The sequence below is a fragment of the Phyllopteryx taeniolatus genome, chromosome 5 (genome assembly GCF_024500385.1).
Source record: "Phyllopteryx taeniolatus isolate TA_2022b chromosome 5, UOR_Ptae_1.2, whole genome shotgun sequence".
Taxonomy (NCBI): domain Eukaryota; kingdom Metazoa; phylum Chordata; class Actinopteri; order Syngnathiformes; family Syngnathidae; genus Phyllopteryx; species Phyllopteryx taeniolatus.
The window spans coordinates 12097614-12117886 of record NC_084506.1 but is presented as its reverse complement, the minus strand read 5'-3'; the positions used below and the strand labels follow the sequence as shown (position 1 = coordinate 12117886).

At 40.9% G+C, this 20273-nt stretch overlaps 1 protein-coding gene and 1 long non-coding RNA gene across 3 annotated transcripts; both read left to right on the top strand.

Moving 5' to 3' along the window:
- The first annotated feature begins 526 nt into the window (after positions 1–526).
- Positions 527–16428, top strand: uba2 (ubiquitin-like modifier activating enzyme 2). Of its 2 annotated transcripts, XM_061772746.1 has the most exons (18): positions 1145–1179; positions 1250–1289; positions 2217–2300; positions 2407–2477; positions 2569–2633; positions 2718–2818; positions 2948–3069; positions 3201–3268; positions 3470–3591; positions 3822–3921; positions 4093–4244; positions 5529–5622; positions 5706–5818; positions 10390–10545; positions 13924–14020; positions 14193–14298; positions 14416–14555; positions 15327–16428. In XM_061772746.1, exons 1-18 carry the CDS (start codon positions 1160–1162, stop codon positions 15524–15526), a joined length of 1851 nt encoding a protein of 616 aa, XP_061628730.1. In that variant the 5' UTR covers positions 1145–1159; the 3' UTR covers positions 15527–16428. The 2 variants fall into 2 exon arrangements, with proteins under 2 accessions (XP_061628729.1, XP_061628730.1); XM_061772745.1 differs by lacking the exons at positions 1145–1179; positions 1250–1289 and adding an exon at positions 527–903.
- Positions 5828–7781, top strand: LOC133477696 (uncharacterized). Its single transcript, XR_009788454.1, has 2 exons — positions 5828–7130; positions 7369–7781. It is a non-coding gene; the product is annotated as an uncharacterized LOC133477696 (long non-coding RNA).
- Positions 16429–20273: the final 3845 nt, after the last annotated feature.

Genomic DNA, 20273 nt, shown 5'->3' with positions numbered 1-20273 from the left:
ACTTTAAACACACATTTTTGCTGCTTTATCCTTTTAAATAATGTAACAGAGCCCATTTGCTGCGCTGCATTTGTTTTCACAAACGCGCGTCCGTACACCTCAGGGTTACTACGGCGCGTTAATCAGAGATTAAGATTAAGATTCAAATTAACCTTACTGGTTGCATTCCTTAACTGAAAAGCATTGACCTCCGTATTATCGGGAAGCTTTTATTTTGTAGGTGGCTTTCGCCTCGAGTTGGCGATTTATTACCGTAATGCCTAGTATGAACAATATTAGGGGCAGCTGGTTTGATTGCTACTTTACGAGTGGGTTTTCTCAGGGCACTGCGGTTTCCTCCCACATCCCAAAAACATGCGTGGTAGGTTGATTGGAGACTCTAAATTAGTGCCCGTAGGTGTGAATGTGAGTGCGAATGGTTGTTTGTTTGTATGTGCCCTGCGATTGGCTGGCAACCAGTTCAGGGTGTACCCCGCCTCCTGCCCGATGATAGCTGGGATAGGCTCCAGCACGCCCGCGACCCTAATGAGGAGAAGCAGCTCAGAAAATGGATGGATGGATATGTACTTGCATTCGTGTCAGATTAGCCTCATCCAATATGGAAGACACGCTGACGTGTCGTGAAACGGGCCAACTGCGTTGATCGAGGCATCTAGGTCATCATATCTATGCAGGGCATCGCCAATCCTTCCGTGGTGGAATACAAAGCTAACCGCTAGCATCCCGGTGCTACAGGCTTAGTTTGTGACTGAAGCTGTCAACATGGTGCAACTTGTGGGTTCCCTTCGAAAGGAGTTGGTCGACTCCCTCTCTAAGGCCAAGGTTTTGGTGGTGGGAGCGGGAGGTATCGGCTGTGAGCTGCTCAAGAACCTCGTCCTCACTGGCTTCCAAAACATCGAAGTGGTCTGTACCACTTACGTTGCTTTGCCTCTTAGCTTAGCCGGCTAGCATGCTAAGGTCTTTGTGCTACAGACTTGCTAGCTTGCTACCATGTGAAGTCTTTGTGCAGCGCTGTACTGTACATCTCATCTGTCCACAGCTTAGGTGACTGGTTAGGGCTCCTATTAGAAGTAGAATTCAAGCATAGTCATGTATTTTGATTATTCATTTCAACGTAGTATACTTAAATAAATGTCTAGGAACACTTAACGTTCGTGGAATGTACGATCGTCAGAAAAGGTATTTTGGCGCCATTAACACGTCTAAGTTCGCCTGAATACTTATAATAATGTTTACATTTGGTTTTTAGATTCAGTCACATTTATCTGCTCTTACATGTGCAATCACAGGTAAGTCCGATGACGTGATCTTGACACAATGATAGACCGCTACAGATACAGAATGTGTTTGGCGTTCATAGGGAATTAATAGGACATGTCGCACTGGTACACAAAAATCCCAGCTAATTAACAGAGGTGGCAAAGGTACTCACAATTTTTACTAAAGTAGAAGTACAGATACTTGTGTTTAAAAAAAAAAAAAAAAGACTGGTGGTACTAAAATGTAAAACGTGGAGACTGAAGATATTTGACTACAAAAGTAATACTGACTTATTATCATATACAATACCCGCTTTGATGACTTGACACTCGAGGGAGGACTGCACACAAAATAGTCTCACACTTGTATTAACTCGCTTAGCGTTCGTACTGACAATAAGAAAAAAAATAGACATATGTTATCAAAACAATGTGTTGTTTCGGCTGTGGTCAAAGTCAAATAATCATACGATAGGAAAACAGTGATCAAATAAAGGCTTTGACAACGGGGCTGGCAGCCTTTCCAGTAGTTTATGTTGAGTTTTTAAATGTAGCTTTATCTGTGGGAATTTCCCTTGTGGATAAATGATGATCTACATCTCGTTTCTATAGTTTTGTTAAGTTTGTAAACTGAGTAACAAAAAATAAAATAACAATTTGGCAGTACGTTGTAGCCTTATTAGTGAGAGATCAAATTAATTGTAGACAAGGAAACTTTAAATGTGCACTATTTTTGGATATGTTTATAACGCAGGCATGGACACTTACAGTTTATGTACCGTTAGTGTTAACTGTATACTTGTATGTCTGAACCTGCTCTTACCAAAGTATCTAGCACGTCCTTATGGATTGTATAGTTTATATGTTCCTATTTCTTAATATTTTTGTCTGCAGAATAATAAAAATACTTATTGCATGGATACATGAGCTTGATAACATGAAATCTTCATTTTACAGATTGACTTGGACACAATTGATGTCAGCAATTTGAATCGCCAGTTCCTCTTTCAAAAAAAGCATGTTGGCAAGTCTAAAGCACAGGTATGTTCAAAATGTGACAGTTTGAGATACCTGCTATTCTAACAATGCACAGTTGCTGAGTTTGTGACCTAGTAACTGCAATTAAATATTATGTCTTCATAACCAGGTCGCCAAAGAGAGTGCCTTGCAGTTTTGTCCCTCTGCAAATATCACTTCCTACCATGACAGCATCATGAAGTAATGTTCCTTGTTGTGTATCAATTTTGCTAATGAATATTGAAGTGGAAGTGGAATCATGCATTATAAAATAATAATTTCCCCCCAACAGTCCTGACTACAACGTTGAGTTCTTTAACAATTTCATCCTGGTGATGAACGCTCTGGATAACCGAGGTACTATATGCACATCTGGGCTCATTGACCTTGTTTCATTTTCCCCAAGACGATGAAGATATTAATCTACGTTTTCTCTCTCAGCTGCCCGCAACCATGTGAACAGGATGTGTTTGGCAGCCGACATCCCTCTCATTGAGAGTGGCACAGCAGGATACCTTGGACAGGTCACAGTAATCAAGAAGGTGCTGCCTTAAAATTACTCCTGATATATACTGTACCATCACCCACTGTTGTGTTGTGAAATGAAACCACGCAAACAAGCTTAGACTCAAGTTTATGCTTCAAATGTTTTGTTTATTGTCCTCCCTCAGGGAATGACAGAGTGCTATGAGTGCCAACCGAAACCTGCTCAGAAGACCTTCCCAGGATGCACTATAAGAAACACACCGTCTGAGCCCATTCACTGCATTGTCTGGGCAAAATATCTCTTCAAGTGAGTCTGATTCAACTATCAATTCAAGAACTATTATTGACTGAAATACAAATCAAGATGTACCATCAGTTGTTGAATTGACGACCAAATGTGCTCTATAAATTAAGTGCATTTACCATATGCTTTTCCAGCCAGCTATTTGGAGAGGAGGATGCTGATCAAGATGTGTCACCTGACACAGCGGATCCAGAGGCTTCATGTGAGTTTGGGCTTTTTCTATTTATTTTTTTTATTTTTTACAAAATTCATCAAGACGTTGACTTGAAGGGACTCCATCTCAGGTTGGCTGTCTTCATTTGTGTGGGGTAGCTGTTCATTGCAAATATGTACTCTATGCATCTAGAGCAATCTTACACAGGAAAGAACTTTGCGTGTGAACAGTGTGTGTTCTTTAATACAGGGAACCCTGAAGAAACGGCAGCTCGCGCCACAGCCGCAGAAAAGGATGGAGACGTCAAGCGTGTCTCTACCAAGCAGTGGGCCCGCAGCAACAAATATGACTCTGTCAAACTCTTCAATAAGGTACCAATTACCAGCCAGGCCAATTGGCAATACTGCCTGCAGTGTTCACTTAGCTCTGCTTAGGCAATATAATATGTCTGTCCACATAATGCGGTTGTTCTCATACCTATATGGCTCAAGTTGAAATGAATTGAGTGTCACTGTTAAACTGTTGGTTCTGTTCTCCAGCTTTTCAAAGATGACATCATGTACCTAGTAACTATGGACAAACTGTTGGTTCTGTTCTCCAGCTTTTCAAAGATGATATCATGTACCTATTAACTATGGACAAACTGTGGAAGAAGAGGAAAGCTCCTACACCACTGGACTGGCAGAAGCTGGAGAAAACTGGTGTGTTGATAAACATTTTTGTATCATATCATTCCAGCAGCCATTGTAACTTGCTTAACCTAATGTATGAAAATACTGCACTGGTAAAGGTGATTTATGTATGTATATTTAGTGTTATTCAGTATTCAATGCCATGGTGTGTTTGAGTGACTTTGGTATTATTTGCTGTAGGATGTCCTAAGGAAGAGTCCTCCAGTTCAGGTTTAAAGGACCAGCAGGTTCTTGGTGTTTGGGGCTACTGCAAGCTATTCCAGGAAAGCGTGGAGACCCTCCACTCGCTGTTAGACGAGAAAGGAGACGGTGCAGAGCTCGTCTGGGATAAGGTAACCCATCTTTGAATCTCTTGGAAAATTTACAAAAACGAGTCTTTGGAAATGAAACACAATCTTGTCTTCATTGAGTTTAACGTCCAAGTTCAATATATTTGCATTTAATGATGTTCACAATTTCAAAAGATCATGAGCTGAAGATGTCTGGTGTGGTACACAGAACCACTGTGTATTACACCACACTACATCCATGCATTTCTAGTTGTTATTGGTCACAACACTATGACACGCGTTTTCCCGACTTTTTAAATCCACTCAAAGTAGGTCTGCATGATAGTGGAAAAAAATGACAATGAAATTATTATTTTTTTAAACCTGCACAGGATCAGTGTTGGGAAAGTTCATTTACTACGTGAACTAGTTCAAAATTCAATTCATTGTTCCAAAAATGAATTAGTTCAGTCCACAGTTCATAATTCAAAATTTTGAACTAAGTTCACCGGTCCAAAAACAAACTAGTTCATAGTTTTCTTTTTCAATGTGCCATTGATGGGCTATTACCCTCAAAATACTGGCATTTCATTGTTGTTGCCAACCATTCAGTCCACACTAGTAGCTAGCTGCAGCTTTTACCCTACAATCTCAAAAAGATGAGGAAAAACATGTTGCTTGAATGATGTTTTTTTAAAATGAGGAATTAAAACAAAAAACAGGAGTTTTGTCCTTAATGTGCAAACCAAAACATGCAACACAGTATGACAGGAACGATGGTGAAAGGACTGATAACTTTGCATTCCTCGCAGCCTTGGCTGACTATCTGAACAAAATAATCAATCTACTCCTGTATTACAAAACTAAATGAATTCCATATTATCACAGTGTGATCGTACAGTGTTTTAACTAAAGCATTCTGATACAAATAATAAGTTTCCTAGTAATTACATTTTATAATTATGTACTGTATTAAAAAAAGAACACATTCACTCCCATTTACGCAGTGGCACTGATAGCACTTCATGCACTCACGCAGCTGCCAGTGCCTGCATAATTTCATCAAATAGTAAATGTAGCAGGCGTACATTCTTTCTATTAGCATGTCCGAACAGGTGCCTCTGCTGGTCACTTTTAATATTACAGTTGATTCACTGTATATTCCAGTACACTAACATCGCAGCAGACCCTGCGATGTGATCTCATACACGTGCATCGCGATGACGATGCTCAAATAAAATATCGTGCAGCCCGAACTCTTACTAAATTGATCTAATGGTTTCATAGGTACTGTGAGGCTGTGTTTTGATTGACCTGTTTGAGAATAGTGCCCGCTTGTCTTGTCAGGATGATCCCCCTGCAATGGACTTTGTCACAGCAGCGGCCAACCTTCGAATGTACATCTTTAGCATGAGCATGAAAAGTCGCTTTGATGTCAAGTGTAAGTTTTTTTTGCTTTCTATGTTTAAAACACAACTACCTTTAGGGAAACATTTATGTATTTAACTGGATTTGTTGTACCAGCCATGGCAGGTAACATAATCCCAGCTATTGCGACAACCAATGCTGTCATCGCTGGACTCATTGTGTTGGAGGGGCTCAAGATTCTGGCAGGGGAACTGGAATCCTGCCGCACGGTTAGTTAATCCAGCACCCTTTACTAACTACTAGAGGTGTAACGCTTTATGTATTCGTCCCGGTACCGATGTCACGGTCCAGTGCATGCAGTCAGACAATAGGCTCAGCCCGAGTTCATTGCGCTATTAAAACTCCAAACCAGGTGGCAGTAATGCGGCTAAAGCTGTTTGCTAGCCGCCTTAAACAACAAAACTCAAGAAGAAGAAAGGTTCGTGTTGCAGCGAGTTCAGCCCACAGAAAGCAGCTAGAAGCAGCAGCTAGAAGCAGCTACAAAGACACATCGGCTTCAAATCAGCTGTGAGGTTCAGGTTCACTGTGGAATACAACAGCGATGGCGTTCGAGTGGCGGCTCAGGCGAGGAAACTGAGTCGGCGCTGTTCAATAGCCGTGCAGTATGTGCATGGAAACACATTGAACACGTTAATCCATATTAGATGGCATCATCCAGATGCGCCTATCACTCGAGCCAGGCAAAAGAAAACAGGAGTTCAACAACGTATCCCCAATGTTTTCAAGAAGCCTCTAGATCTGAAATTACACAAAGACATCACTCTAAAGCTATTGGCATATACATTTCAATAGCTATGCGCCCATATGGAGTAGTATGAGACCCATACTTCAAGTATTTATTTAAAGGTGGAAGTGTCATAATTCTGTTTATCCCAATCTAGCCATTTTGACATGTACCGTAATTTCTCGTGTATAATGTGCATTTTCTTCCCCCAAACAATTGTCAAAAGTCACTTGTGCGCATTATACATAGGTATAGTGGGAAATGGGAAGGGAAAAAAAGTTCACATTTTATAAATGTATGCTGCCATCTACAGGTTATGAAAAAGATGTACACTTTAATTCCAATATGCCACCGGCACGCAGAGGTTATGAGAAAGGTGTACACTTTCATTGTAATATGCCTCCGCCAGGCCGGCACGGTGGACGACTGGTTAGCACATCTGCCTCACAGTTCTGGGGACCGGGGTTCAAATCCCGGCCCCGCCTGTGTGGAGTTTGCATGTTCTCCCCGTGCCTGCATGGGTTTTCTCCGGGCACTCCCGTTTTCTCTCACTTCCCAAAAAACATGCATGGTAGGTTGATTGAAGACTCTAAATTTGCCCGTAGGTGTGAATGTGAGTGCAAATGGTTGTTTGTTTCTATGTGCCCTGCGATTGGGTGGCAACCAGTTGAGGGTGTACCCCGCCTCCTGCCCGAAGATAGCTGGGATAGGCTCCAGCAGCCCGCGATCCTCGTGAGGATAAGTGGGAAAGAAAATGGATGGATGGATGCCTCCGCCACCTAGAGGCTATGATAAAGGTGTGGCCTACACTTTCATTCCAATATGACTGCATATATGTACAGTTGTGCTCATAAGTTAACATACCCTGGCAGAATTTGTGAAATATAGTTTTTTTTTTAAATACAACTGATGACTGAACAACAACCATCATCAATTTCTTTGTGATTGTTTTGTTGAATGATAATGCTTTTCTGAAATGCTTGACAGTTTAATTTGAATCCCATCCGTCCATCCATTTTCTTCCACTTATCTGAGGTCGGGTCGCGGGGGCAGTAGCTTTAGCAAGGATGCCCAGACTTCCCTCTCCCCAGCCACTTCATCCAGCTCTTCCTTTGGCGTTCCGAGGCCAGCTGGGAGACAGTCTCTCCAGCGTGTCCTGGGTCATCCCCGGGGTCTCCCAAGATACTTGAACTCCTCCACTTGGGGCAGGATCGGATTCCCGACCTGGAGAGGGCACACCACCCTTTTCCCGACTGAGGACCAAGGTCTCAGATTTGGAGGTGCTTCACACTCTGCTGCGAACCACTCCAATGGGAGTTGGAGATCACGGCTTGATGAAGCCAACAGAACCACATCATCTGCAAAAAGCAGAGATGCAATACTGAGGCAACCAAACCGGACCCCTCTACTTATTTTAATCCCATTAAAATAAAATTGTGTTTCACCTGGCCCTTCGTTTTCTTTAAAGAATTGTATCCATTTTACAAATTCTGCAAAATTAGAGCAAGTAAATAAAAAAAAGTGTTGCGTGTTCAAATAAAGTTCTAAACTTCAGAATAATTATTTGAAAAAATTAACAAAATATTGCTATTGCTTCGTTTTGATCATATGGGCAGAAGCAAAATCGTGCATTGTAAAAATCCATTACACACATAGGTAGAAGGGTTTTCCAGAATTTTGAGGTCAACTTTGGGGGTGAGTATTTACATGGGTGCGCATTATACACAGAATTACAGTAATTGTTACCATGGCTGTAGCTTGTATCTGCCACCACAGCGCCTGCATTGCATTACGTGACAGACTCGTTGGGCCGCGTGGCCCCTTTGCGACTTTTGACGTGCACACGGCAGAAATTGTCACCGCGCGCAGAATGCCGCAGAGATCATCTCTCGCGATTGGTCCGTTGTAAGCACATGCTGTGATGACGTACTCAACTTTCCCCTTGGTTCCTCAATACCGCCATCCTGACTTTAATTTAGTGGTCTCACATACGCTGCCTTCTCGATCGATTTTGCAATATAATTAAACACATCATCTGGTCATCTCGGTCCATTTGTTCTAGCAGGAACTGTTCCACGGTGGCCATTGTTGTTGCTTTGTTCCGTGTTCCGGAAAGTAAGAACGGCTACCGGTATTGGCCATAAAATACAGAGGAAACTCCACCCTGTGTTGTCCTAGCCCAGTGCTTCTCAAATAGTGGGGCATTGCGATGCCAGGGGTATGTGAGACCCTGAAGAACATGATTTGCCGTACTAGAATAAAGTGTAATTGCACATCCACTGAGGTAGATGGCAGTCTATATCTCGTTTTGTACTTTCTTCAATGTTTATAAGGATTAGATTAGATTATCCTTTATGTACAATGTTATATAGAGGTATACTCGTGGGGGGGTGGGTCGCACATTTTTTTCTTCTTTCTGTGGGGGTTGTAACAGAAAACAATCGTGAAGCACTGTCCTAGCCAATCCCAGCCGTAGCTGCACCTCCGACTTGGAGGAGAACTGCAGCACATTTTCAAAACAGCGCACGTGGGTTGCGCTCCAGTGTAAAGGCAAACTGCACGCGGGATAGCCGCAGTGACGTCGGTGCGGTCACGGCCCGCGCAAGTATAAAAAAGCCTTAAGTCGTGGATGGATGGCTGGATGGATACTTTATTCATCCCGTGAGGGAAACTCGATTTAGTAGCTTCATAATAAAGTTTTAAAATCTTGCCACATGACTAGGTGTTTCTTACAAAGAGTGAAATAGAACAAATATCAAGCTTTACACTCACAGGCGCGCGCACACGTAATTTTGAAACAATGGTATATGTGACGTTATAACCACGGAATCTTTTAAAAAAAATGTTTTTGTATTCCCGGTGACATGTTTAGCAGCTGATATTGGTAATACAGTACATGGTTCAAATAAGTAAAGCATTGGGTGATTGGTGACGGGATAGTGAAATACAGTATTTATTTACAAACAGCAGCGGCACTAGGGCAATGCTAGCTAGCTCCTCCATTAGCCTTGGGATGACTTGACAGCGCACAGTTTTCTTTTTAAATATTATCCATAAATATGAATTAATAAATACGCCAGTGAATATGCACTTGAAACAGCACGGTCCATTCTCTTTGTTTCGCGTTTAAACTGGCTGCGTTTGGGAATCCAGCACGTACATGGAGTGGCCTGTGTCATTTTGCTGTTGGCTAACAACAAACTATAGGCTACATCCATTCCATTGAGGTCGATTGTTTCAGTTCACCCACTTGTTGAACGGTTAAACTGAAAAGGTTGCTCGGCCCACTAGTTTAAAAGCAAGAGTTTATTTTGCTTCCCACTGAGCCATGTGAGTAAATCATGTCCGATGATTTGGCGAATGAGGTCTAAATGATGTACTTCCTCTTCTCTTCCTCCTATGCTGTTAATGCACCCTTTTGGTTGTTTTCTTTGTGACCGTACGCAATAATGTAAAATTGCACATTGTTAAAGCAAGGTGCATGATTATACCAAGGCAATATGTATCACCCACCCCTAAAAGAAACTTAGAATGATGCGTTTGGGACTTTTTTCTTTTTTTTTTTTTTTTTCTTTTTCATGTTGTATACCAAACTCTTGCCCCAAAACCTGGGTACATAGCGAACCGTGATGTCTGTGAACTGTTACACAAAAAAGATTTTTGAACAAACTACCTTACTCTGCTTGACATTTTCGCCTCCCTGTGTGTTCATTTCAAGTTACTGGTGGTCCTATTTGGCTCCTAAGCGTTGACTTGGCGTTAAGAGCAAAACGAATAGCAAAGAGATTCTTAACTCATTCACTGCCAGCCTTTCCAGTTAACATGGATATTTGACTTCTAAAGCTGACATGGAGAGCAACAATTTTAGGTGGAACATGTCAAAAGTTTAGGAACCAGTGGTTAAGATCAAAACCAGAACTTTATAATTGCATGAAGAAAAGTGGTCAGACTTCTCATCCCTCTAACTACTACGTCCTTAAGAGTATTTTGCTATTCACAAACAAGATAACTGATCAGTGATCCTTAATGATGGCATTTTTTTCCTCTCCTCTCCAGATCTTCCTGAACAAGTGTCCTAACCTCAGGAAGAAGCTGCTAGTTCCTTGTATCCTGGACCCACCTGGCCCCAACTGTTACGTGTGCGCCAGCAAGCCTGAAGTCACAGTTAAAATCAATGTCCACAAAACAATGGTCCTCTCTCTGCAGGACAAGGTGATTTGATAATCTTAGCGTGAACTTTGACAACAAAAGAGGAAATTGCTCATAAGCATTAATGAATCAACAAACTAGTGATATTTAACAAACACTGATTATTGATGAAATCGCACACTGGGGGTTTAAAACGGTCCGACATAAGAGATTTCGAAGTTACAGATGGTACACGATAAGCTAATTTGCACAGTGACATAACAATGTCATCACGCACCACAAGAAGGCACGCTGTGTTAGAACTGTGCCACTATTTTTCATTTGATCGTTTGATTTTATTTGTTTTTATGGTCTAGTGTTTTTCATACAACTATTTACTGTAAGTATGATTTTAGTACTGTGTTGGCATTGGTTAGCGACTTGCTTTGAAATCCGGGTTGTGTCACCACCATAAGAAACGGAACGTGAACAGCAACGTAACTTGAACTGAACATCAAATGCCCTTTTTCATACTGCCTCACAGATATAATAGTCTGGAAGTTTATGTGCTGAAAGCAGGGAGAAATAGGGCAAGTGTAAAAATCTAGGTGGTAACGTGTTGGCAACATGATATATTCCTATTTTATGCAATGGCCATTAGAAAACCTTTCAAATTAAAGATGGCTATTATACCTGGATTTAATGAATAGATTTATTTTAATCTAAAATAGTTTTATCGATGCCATTGTCATTTTTTTCCATTTTATTTCAATGTAAGAATTGAATTATTTGCTGGTCCTTATGTTCCATTCTCTCCACCGCTTATCCTCATTAGGTTTTTAGGTGAGCTACAGCCTATACTAGTTGACTGCACACCCATTTACACCCTGAGCTGATCCCCAGTCAATTGTAGTGCACATTAGGGCTGCAGAATAAATCGTTCTAGCATCGTCACCACATTGTACGTGTGCGCAATAGTCATATCGCAGGGTCCGGCACAATGTTCGAGTACTGATACGCAGTCAATCAACTGTAATATTAATAAGTGACCAGTATCAATGTTACGGTAAATTATAACCCAGCAACCAATACACAAACCAGCCCAGGGTGTTAAATACTTTTCTTTTGTTGATTAATGTGGACACAGGAAACGATTACACGCCTGCATTTACTGTATCGCTCTTCAGAATGTGACGAACGAATGCATGTCGCAACAGATGACACTTAGCGGGAGAGCCACAGTATTGTTGAAGGGAAAAACGTCATGTGGACACAACAATGTTTTTTTGCTTTAACTAATGCACTCAAATATAGGGATGCTAATGCATATGTTAAAACTAAGGCGTAAAATTAACAGATTGATTAAAAACAAATGAATAGTTTTAGGAATGTGCTAATGACGCTATAGTATACAGCGGCTGAAATAAGTATTTAACACGTCACCATTTTTCCCACTAAATATATTTCCAAAAGTGCTATTGACATGAAAATGTCACACGATGTTGGGAACAATCCAAGTAATCCATACATACAAAGAAAGTAGAACAAATAAGCTCAGAAATTAAGTTGTGTAATAATGTGAAATGACACAGGGGAAAAGTATTGAACACGTCAACTGGTATTTATTTAATACTTTGTACAAAAGCCTTTGTTTGGAATGGCAGCTTCAAGTCGCCTCCTGTATGGAGAAACTAGTCGCATGCTCTGGTGTTATTTTGGCCCATTCCTCCAGACAAGCAGTCTTCAAATCTTGAAGGTTCCATGGGCTTCTTTTATGGACTTTGAGTTTCAGTTCTTTCCATAGATTTTCGATTGGATTCAAGTCAGGTGATTGGCTGTGCTTTTTTCTTCTTCTTTGAAACCAATTGACCAATTTCCTTGGCAGTATGTTTTGGGTCATTATCCTGCTGAAATGTCCACCCTCGTTTAATTTTCATCATCCTCGTAGATGGCAGCAGATTTTTGTCAAGGATTTCTTGGTACATTTGCCCATTCATCAATAATGTGAAGTTTTTGCCGAAAAGCAGCCCCACACCATCATGTTCCCACCTCCGAACTTTAGGGTGATGTGCAGTGCCATTTCTCCTTCAAACGTGGTGTGCATTATGGCATCCAAACAGTTCAATTTTGCTCTCATCAGACCAGACTATATTCTCCCAGTATTTAACTGGCTTGTCCTGATGTTCCACTTTATTTCTATGTATGGATTACCTGGGTTGTTCCCAGCATCTGTTGAAAATTTCATGTCAATAGCACCTTTGAAAATATCTTTAGTGAGAAAAATGGTGATGTGTTAAATACTTATTTCAGCCGCTGTAACAGGGCATGAAAAGAAAAGATTTTTACTTCATTTCTGGCTGGACTTCATACAAATAACTCCATATACTGTGATCTACTGAACATAGTTTTCTAGAGAGGGAAAAAGAGAAGTATTTCACGTTTTGTGTATGTTGCCCTTTATTTTTTAACATCACAATATGTATCGGAGGGTTACAGAAAACCGCAATGTAATTTTTCCCCCACTATCATGCAGCCCTAGTACACGTCAAAAAACAACCATGCACACTGGAATTCACACCCATGCAAGCACAGGGAGAACATGCAAACTCCACACGGAAGACCTGAGCCGAGATTCCAACCCAGAACATTGCAACTGTGAGGCAAACGTGTACACAACTAGACTACCATGCAACCCCCTTCCCCAAGACAGATGCAAAAACAATGTTTTTAATGCTAGCCAACAAATCCCCAAAATATAGTAGGCTGTTTTTCTTTATATGGGCTTTTTCCAGTGTATTGTCTCAAAATTGCTATTCAAGCTTTAATACTAATGTGCAGTTTACACAGAAATAAATATCCGTCCATTTTCTTCCACTTATCTGAGGTTGGGTCGCGGGGGCAGTAGCTTTAGCAGGAAGGCGTCCCGGGGGTATCCTAATCAGATGCCCGAGCCACCTCAGCTGGCTCCTCTCAATGCGGAGGAGCAGCGGCTCTCCTCTGAGCTCCTCCCGGATGACCGAGCTTCTCACCCGTTCTCTAAGGGAGAGCCCGGACACCCTGCGAAGGAAACTCATTTCCCCTGCTTGTGTCCGGGATCTTGACCCATAGCTCGTGACCATAGGTCAGGGTAGGAACGTAGATCGACTGGTAAATTGAGAGCTTCGCCTTTCGGCTTAGCTCCTTCTTTAGCACAACGGACTGACACGAAGTCCGCATCACTGCAGATGCTCCCCGGATCCGCCTCTCAATCTAGAAATAAATATTCTGTTGTAAAATGATTTTCTTTTAGGACAAATTATTTAGGGCTTCTAGTAAAACTTTGTAGCTAATAATACAATAACTTATGTACAATCTTAGGGTTTGGGTCTTTCCCATTACTGACTGCATTTTCTGATATTAAACCAAAGTATGGTCTTATTTAATGCTTTTGATGTATTTTCTTTTCTTGGTGCTTGTATTTAGATCTTAAAGGAGCGGTTCGGCATGGTAGCTCCAGATGTTCAGATAGAAGATGGAAAAGGGACAATCCTCATCTCCTCAGAGGAAGGAGAGACAGAAGGTAAAGAAGATTGTTGGTCCATTTTGTCGTAATTAACAAGCCCCTTGTGTTTAAACATTTTGCTGTCACACTTAAATTAATTAAAAGGATGCATTTTTGAGCGATATTCAAATGAATGTACAAAACCTGCATTGAGCTCTGACTGTTAATCTCTCGCTGTCTTGCTCGTTAGCCAACAACACCAAGTTTCTTTCTTACTTTGGGATCCGTAATGGGAGTCGACTACAAGCTGATGACTTCCTCCAAGACTACACACTCCTCATTAACGTCTTGCACACGTATGTCACATGTATATTCAGTACTTAATATACATTATATATGGATACACAAAGCACAGCTTTTTTTATATATGGTTCCTGACCTTTCATAAAACTAAACTTTATTTTCATTGGTAGTGAAGATCTAGAGAGGGATGTAGAATTTGAAGTGGTTGGTGAAGCTCCAGACAAACCACCGCCACCCCAAAACAACCAGGAAGAGGTTAACAGTATCACCAATGGCAACAAGGATTCTGCCCAGCCATCTACCTCTAAAGGTTAGTAATATAAACTTTTTTCTTTTTGCATGTCTCAGAAAAAAAAAAAAAGTTTATCTGCGGGTCACTAGTTTGTCACTAGCCTTTGTTAACGTAGTATTGAAGTCATAATTACAATAAATATTTCTATGAAAAAAACCCTCAAGGCCATGAAATTAAAAAAACAAAAACAACCATCCTTCCTTGGGAACTTCCATTTTCCATTGGCTATCCCAAGATGAAAAACTATTTTGCTTTAATATCTAACACACAAAGGCCTTTTTTCCATTTAAATTTTTCACTCTTACTCAAAATACAAAATTAAAAGACAGGCATTTAGACTGAGCAGAAAGAAAGCGTTCACAAACTGGTTCTGACTCCAGCAAAAGCATATGTTCCGTGTCAGACGTAATGCTTATATTATTATTATTATTTGATGGGTCGTAGTCCGAATTGATTGTGGTGCCAGCAGCCAGCAAACTAATGTAACTTTACAACCAAACTTCTGGGTCTCGTAAACATGACCAGTTACATATTAAAGTCAAGCTCAGTCCCGTGGGCTGGCCCGTTCATTAAATTCAAATTTTTCATCAGAGCCAAAAGTTCCAAAGTGAAAAGGGCAGTTTTTCATTGTTTGTTTGATTCAATAACAAAATGATTCATTTTTTCTTTTTCTTTTTTTTTTGGGGGGGGGAATTGCCAGTAGAAAATGGAAAGAACAAATGATACTTTGGTTTCTTTTCCATTTTTGTCTTTGTCATGTTGTTAATACTCATGGACGCCACCTTTCAGTCCCGGCAGATGACGATGACATTATGGTTGTGGACTCTGATGATGAAGCTGAGGCCTCGTCCAGCTCTGCAGCAGTCACAAGTACCACTAAGAGGAAGCATTCAGATGCAGAAACTGGCGAGACTTCCACCAAGCGCCCGCGGACGCATCAGTCAAGTGCAGCAGCTGCCACTGATGATGACATCATCGCTTTGGACTAAACGCCTCTTAATTTCCTGGAGGATCACAAACTCTTTGAAATATTGCCATTTTGTTTCAACACAGACGGTAGACTTAAACACACTTTTCTGAAGAACAATTCACGGCTTGTTTTGTTTTTTTGTCCTTCCCCCAGCCAGTTTTCATACTGCTCCTGCTCTTGTCAGATGATTCTGTTAATATAGTCAACATTTTAAAATATTCAGCTTTTTGTTTTTGGTCATTTCTAGTAACTATGAAACGGATCTGTTGATGGTATAAAAAAAAGTGCTTTTTGTATTTTTAAGACATCTACTCTAATGTGATGATTCAAGTCAGGGGTTTTTGTGCTTTGTCAGTATAAAAAATAAAAACTGTTTAAACCAAAACATTTTCTTGGTATGTAATAGTTAAATGATTTAATGGGCAAAAAGACTGTCGACTACCTGCTTCTTGGTGCTGTTAGTTTCTGGAGCTTAAGAACCAACTTCAAATCTGACCTGTTGGTATGGCACCAGAGGCGCTTAAGCAGTTGTTGCCATGAGGCCATGTGCGCTACCTCTTCTGTCAGTTAATTTTGTTCGGCTGCAGTGATACTGATATCATCCACAAGGCCGGCAGGTCTTTAGTAATTAACAATCGTGAAGCATTACCAACAGTGTATTAATCAAAGTTATCACTGGGGTCTTAGTATGGCCTCTGGTGCTACATGGGGTCTGGTTGTCCAAAAAAAATATCTAATTTGTTTAAAAAGTTAAATATTAAACTCGTTCACATCATGATATGAAATTACATTTACTCTAAAGTATTGCAGATGAGTGGTCTGACATATATTATTGAAAAATTTCATACTTCATTGTGATCACATGTTTAAAGGCCTTCAAAGCCTTTTTGGAAGAATAAACATGGACAAGACAAACAAGCAGACTTTTTGTGTTGTTGTTTTTTTTTCTGTGGAAAGACTCAAAAAAATAATGTTGAATAGGACAATGTCTTTGTCATTGTTTTATGTGTATCTCCCAAATGTTTGAGAACTTTCTCAGGAACATTTATTTTTATCAGAAGATTTCTGTCATGGTTGACAGTGTTGAGCATTAACAACTGTCTTGCTTTTGCTGTCAATTTGTCTGATCTGGGCCTTGTTAAAATGTTGATTTGTGACAGTGAACCCGCTTCTTACCCGTTTAGGTCTGCTGACATCAGAAAAATGTGTTTTGTGTGAATTTATGGTAGACCAGTAAATATTTACAGTGTTAAGGGATGAAAGAGAAGGTTTTTGCAGAATGACAATAGTGATCATGTTGACCAATACATTTATTGTGAAACTGGTGGCCCGGGGCCCAGATCTGGCCCGCCACATCCTTTTATGTGGCCCACGAAAGCAAATCAAAATTGCTAATTGTGTTCTATTGTAATAACGTTGAGATATCGCAAGCATTTTTTGTTACCTTCTGATTTGAAAAGTAGTCATTCATCAATTTGTCATGTAATTATATGAGGTGATAATTCCTTTATATGGGTTCAAAGTCATAACGGCCCTCAGAGGGAAGCCATAACTACGATGTGGCCCGTGACAAAAATGAGTTTGACACCCCTGATATATAGGGTTTGTCAAAAGTCACTAACTTTTTTTTTTTTTCGTTTTATACGGGCAGATGTGAGGCCATTTATCATTTGACAATTTAGCCTTTGCAGTTGTTGTAAGCATATCATTCATTCCCTTTCCCATGGCGCACCACTTGACATTGGAGCAAAATTGACGCATGGAAAGAATGTTTTCTGTCAACAACTGCAGTTCAGCGCCAGTTTGAGAAGCTTCCAAGTTTAGTCACGTGAATGACACATGCAAATCAGTCACCATTTGGCAAAATTCGCCATTTTGAACTCAAAATAGGCCATCGTATAGATTCGATGAGTTTTTCCTGGCGTGGGGTGCGCTGTCACTGTCGTGGTAGGCTGTTTTGTACTCATTGAATGCTGGTAGCTAGGGGTAATGGTACTTTTACTCCGTTATAATGATCTAAATGTCGCTCGCTACTTTTATTTATCAATTATTGCTAATGTATCAACTATTTCCTGCGCGAGACTACGACTTCGGCATTGGGCGCTGTTTGCGCCAATCTAATTTAAGCGCTAGTGACGTTAAAGTCTAGTTCATCAATCAAACGACACAAGAAAGTCACATGACCTCAAACAACATCTTCTATTGGACTTCCCGGGCATAGGTATTAACACCAAATGAACCAGCCCGGTTTATTGTCGTGCCGAAGTGGCCACCATTTTGGGAAGGTCGTCGTTACCATGAAGGCAACGGCGCGCTACTCTTACTTACATTTAGACGAACAAAAACAACAGGTTTCATGTATTGTAATATTTGTCTGGCACCGTCTGCCCAAACGTGGATATTTCAGATCACGTATAACTTGAGAAAATATCGTGCAGTAAATTGCAAATGTTTATTTATTTTTTATTTTTATTTTTTGCACTATTTACTCAGTACTTGAGTAATTATTTCACTGTGTACTTTTTATTCTTATTCAAGTATTTTTTTTTAGGACTACTTTTTATTTTTACTTGAGTCACATTATTGTCAAGTAACAGTACTCTTACTTGAGGACAATGTTTGGCTACTCTCCCCACCTCTGGAGCAGACATCCACTATTGCTACTCTTACGTTTAAGCAACATTTTTGCTCATCATATCAGGCAGTGCCGTATTTGTTGCACTGGTCTTTTGTATTTTCTCGTTGAGGTGTTGCGGGTCGTGGCCCTGATTGTGGTCCCAGCGGAACCGCAAAGCACACGTAACATCGGCGACAAGAGCTGATCCACTAGTACATCTTGTATTAATTAGGAAACGTGCCTACAATTATCTAATTAGTTTCCGGATGTTAATGTTAAATGTATTAAGCGACGGAGCGATGTTAGGGATTATGTCACAACACAGAATGAACTAACATCAAATTCTGAAATGGCCAATATAAATGGAAAAATACTGTACCTAATATTTTCCTGGAGGATGCATTTGGGATTAGCCTTTGAAGTTGGTAATAGTGAAAAATGAAGTAAAACAGAGAGTGATTTTAGTAAATTCTTTTCCAGAGTTCTTAGAGGAGGCTGCCATTCATGTGGCACAGCTTGAAATAGGCATCAGGTGCAGGTGGAGATGGGCCTGGCTCAAATTGGAGGCCAAAACAAAAAAGCAAAGAAATGAGCCAAATTTTATTTCATTCTTAAATTTGTACATCAACATGTACTTGATATAAATAAATGTTTTTCTGCGTGAAGAAAAATTCTTGATTTTGCCTTATTGTATTCTTCAGAGTCTTCCACATCGCTTAATTTATCTTAAAATCAAAAAAGTTCTCTGCAGGGGGATACCCTCGGACCCCCCCTACAATGTTTTTTTTGTCACCTTTTTCATGCCTTTTGTGTTTGCATGTCTGGAATGAGCAGTGCAGCTGGAAACACATCAGCACCAGGGTTTCCTCAAAACAGGAACTGTTCTGACCTCCGTTGGCACAGAGGCATTTATGCAGTTGGTGCACTTATGCAATTGTGCCTTTGCAGCAGAAGACCTGCTACTAAAACCACTGAAGAAAACACTGAAGTCCTAGAGCAGACGTTTGCGTAATGCCAGGGAAAGGCTTGTCCGTGTCCTTGTCCTGTCCAGTCCTGTCCTATATTGTCCTGTCCTTCCCTCACAGGCACTACTGCCCCATACAACACTGGAATCTAATGTGCCATTGTACTCAGCATACAATGAGTTACTTTCCTCATCTTTCTTACAGCCATTGTTTTGTTGTCTTCTCTTTCTATATTATTTAGTTGTCGCTTCCTTTTTTTCTGTCACTCCCCTTTAAAACCTTGTTCTGTCCAACTGAAATTTCAATAAATAGCCATCAGAATACAAAGAACCACAGTGCCATGTTTAAAACTCCACGGTGGAACAGTAAAACTGTTCTGACATAAAAGGGATACAGATTCTCCATTCTGCTTGACTGAACAGCAGAAAAAAAAAGCTTCCACAAAGCTGTCTCCTCTGATTTATTTGTTCTTCTCATATGAGGACTCTATGCAAGTAAATAAAAGAGGAACACTTTTTTTGTTCGTTTTCTAAACAGGTAATACAATTACATTTACTTATAAGTAAAGGGTGTCACTGATAGTGTAGTGGTACACTCGCCTGACTTTGGTGCAGGCAGCGTGGGTTTAGTTCCCACTCAGTGACGGTGTGAATGTGAGTGCGAATGGTTGTCCGTGTCTATATGTGCCCTGCGACTGACTGGCGACCAGTTCAGGGTGTAGTCCGCCTTTCGCCCGAAGTCAGCTGGGATAGGCTCCAGTGTCCCGCGACCCTAACCAGGATAAGCGGTGTTGAAAATGGATGGATGGAATATAAGTAAAGGAGTTGAATCATCACTACATGCCTACGGGCAATTTAGAGTCTCCAATTAATGCATGTTTTTGGGATGTGGGAGGAAACCGGAGTGCCCGGAGAAAACCCACGCAGGCACGGGGAGAACATGCAAACTCCACACAGGCGGGGACGGGGATTGAACCCCGCACCTCAGAACTGTGAGGCTGACGCTCTAACCAGTCGCCCACCGTGCCGCCTAGTACACAAACAAGACTATGAAATATCTCTGTCCACGCAATCCATGACGCAATGCAGTCGTCACCATTGTTGACGCTGCCGCCCCTCGGAGGTCGTCGCTGATTGGTGGGCATCGCATCCCCTCCCCTTTTGTGTCTGTCGTCGAAGCGGGGC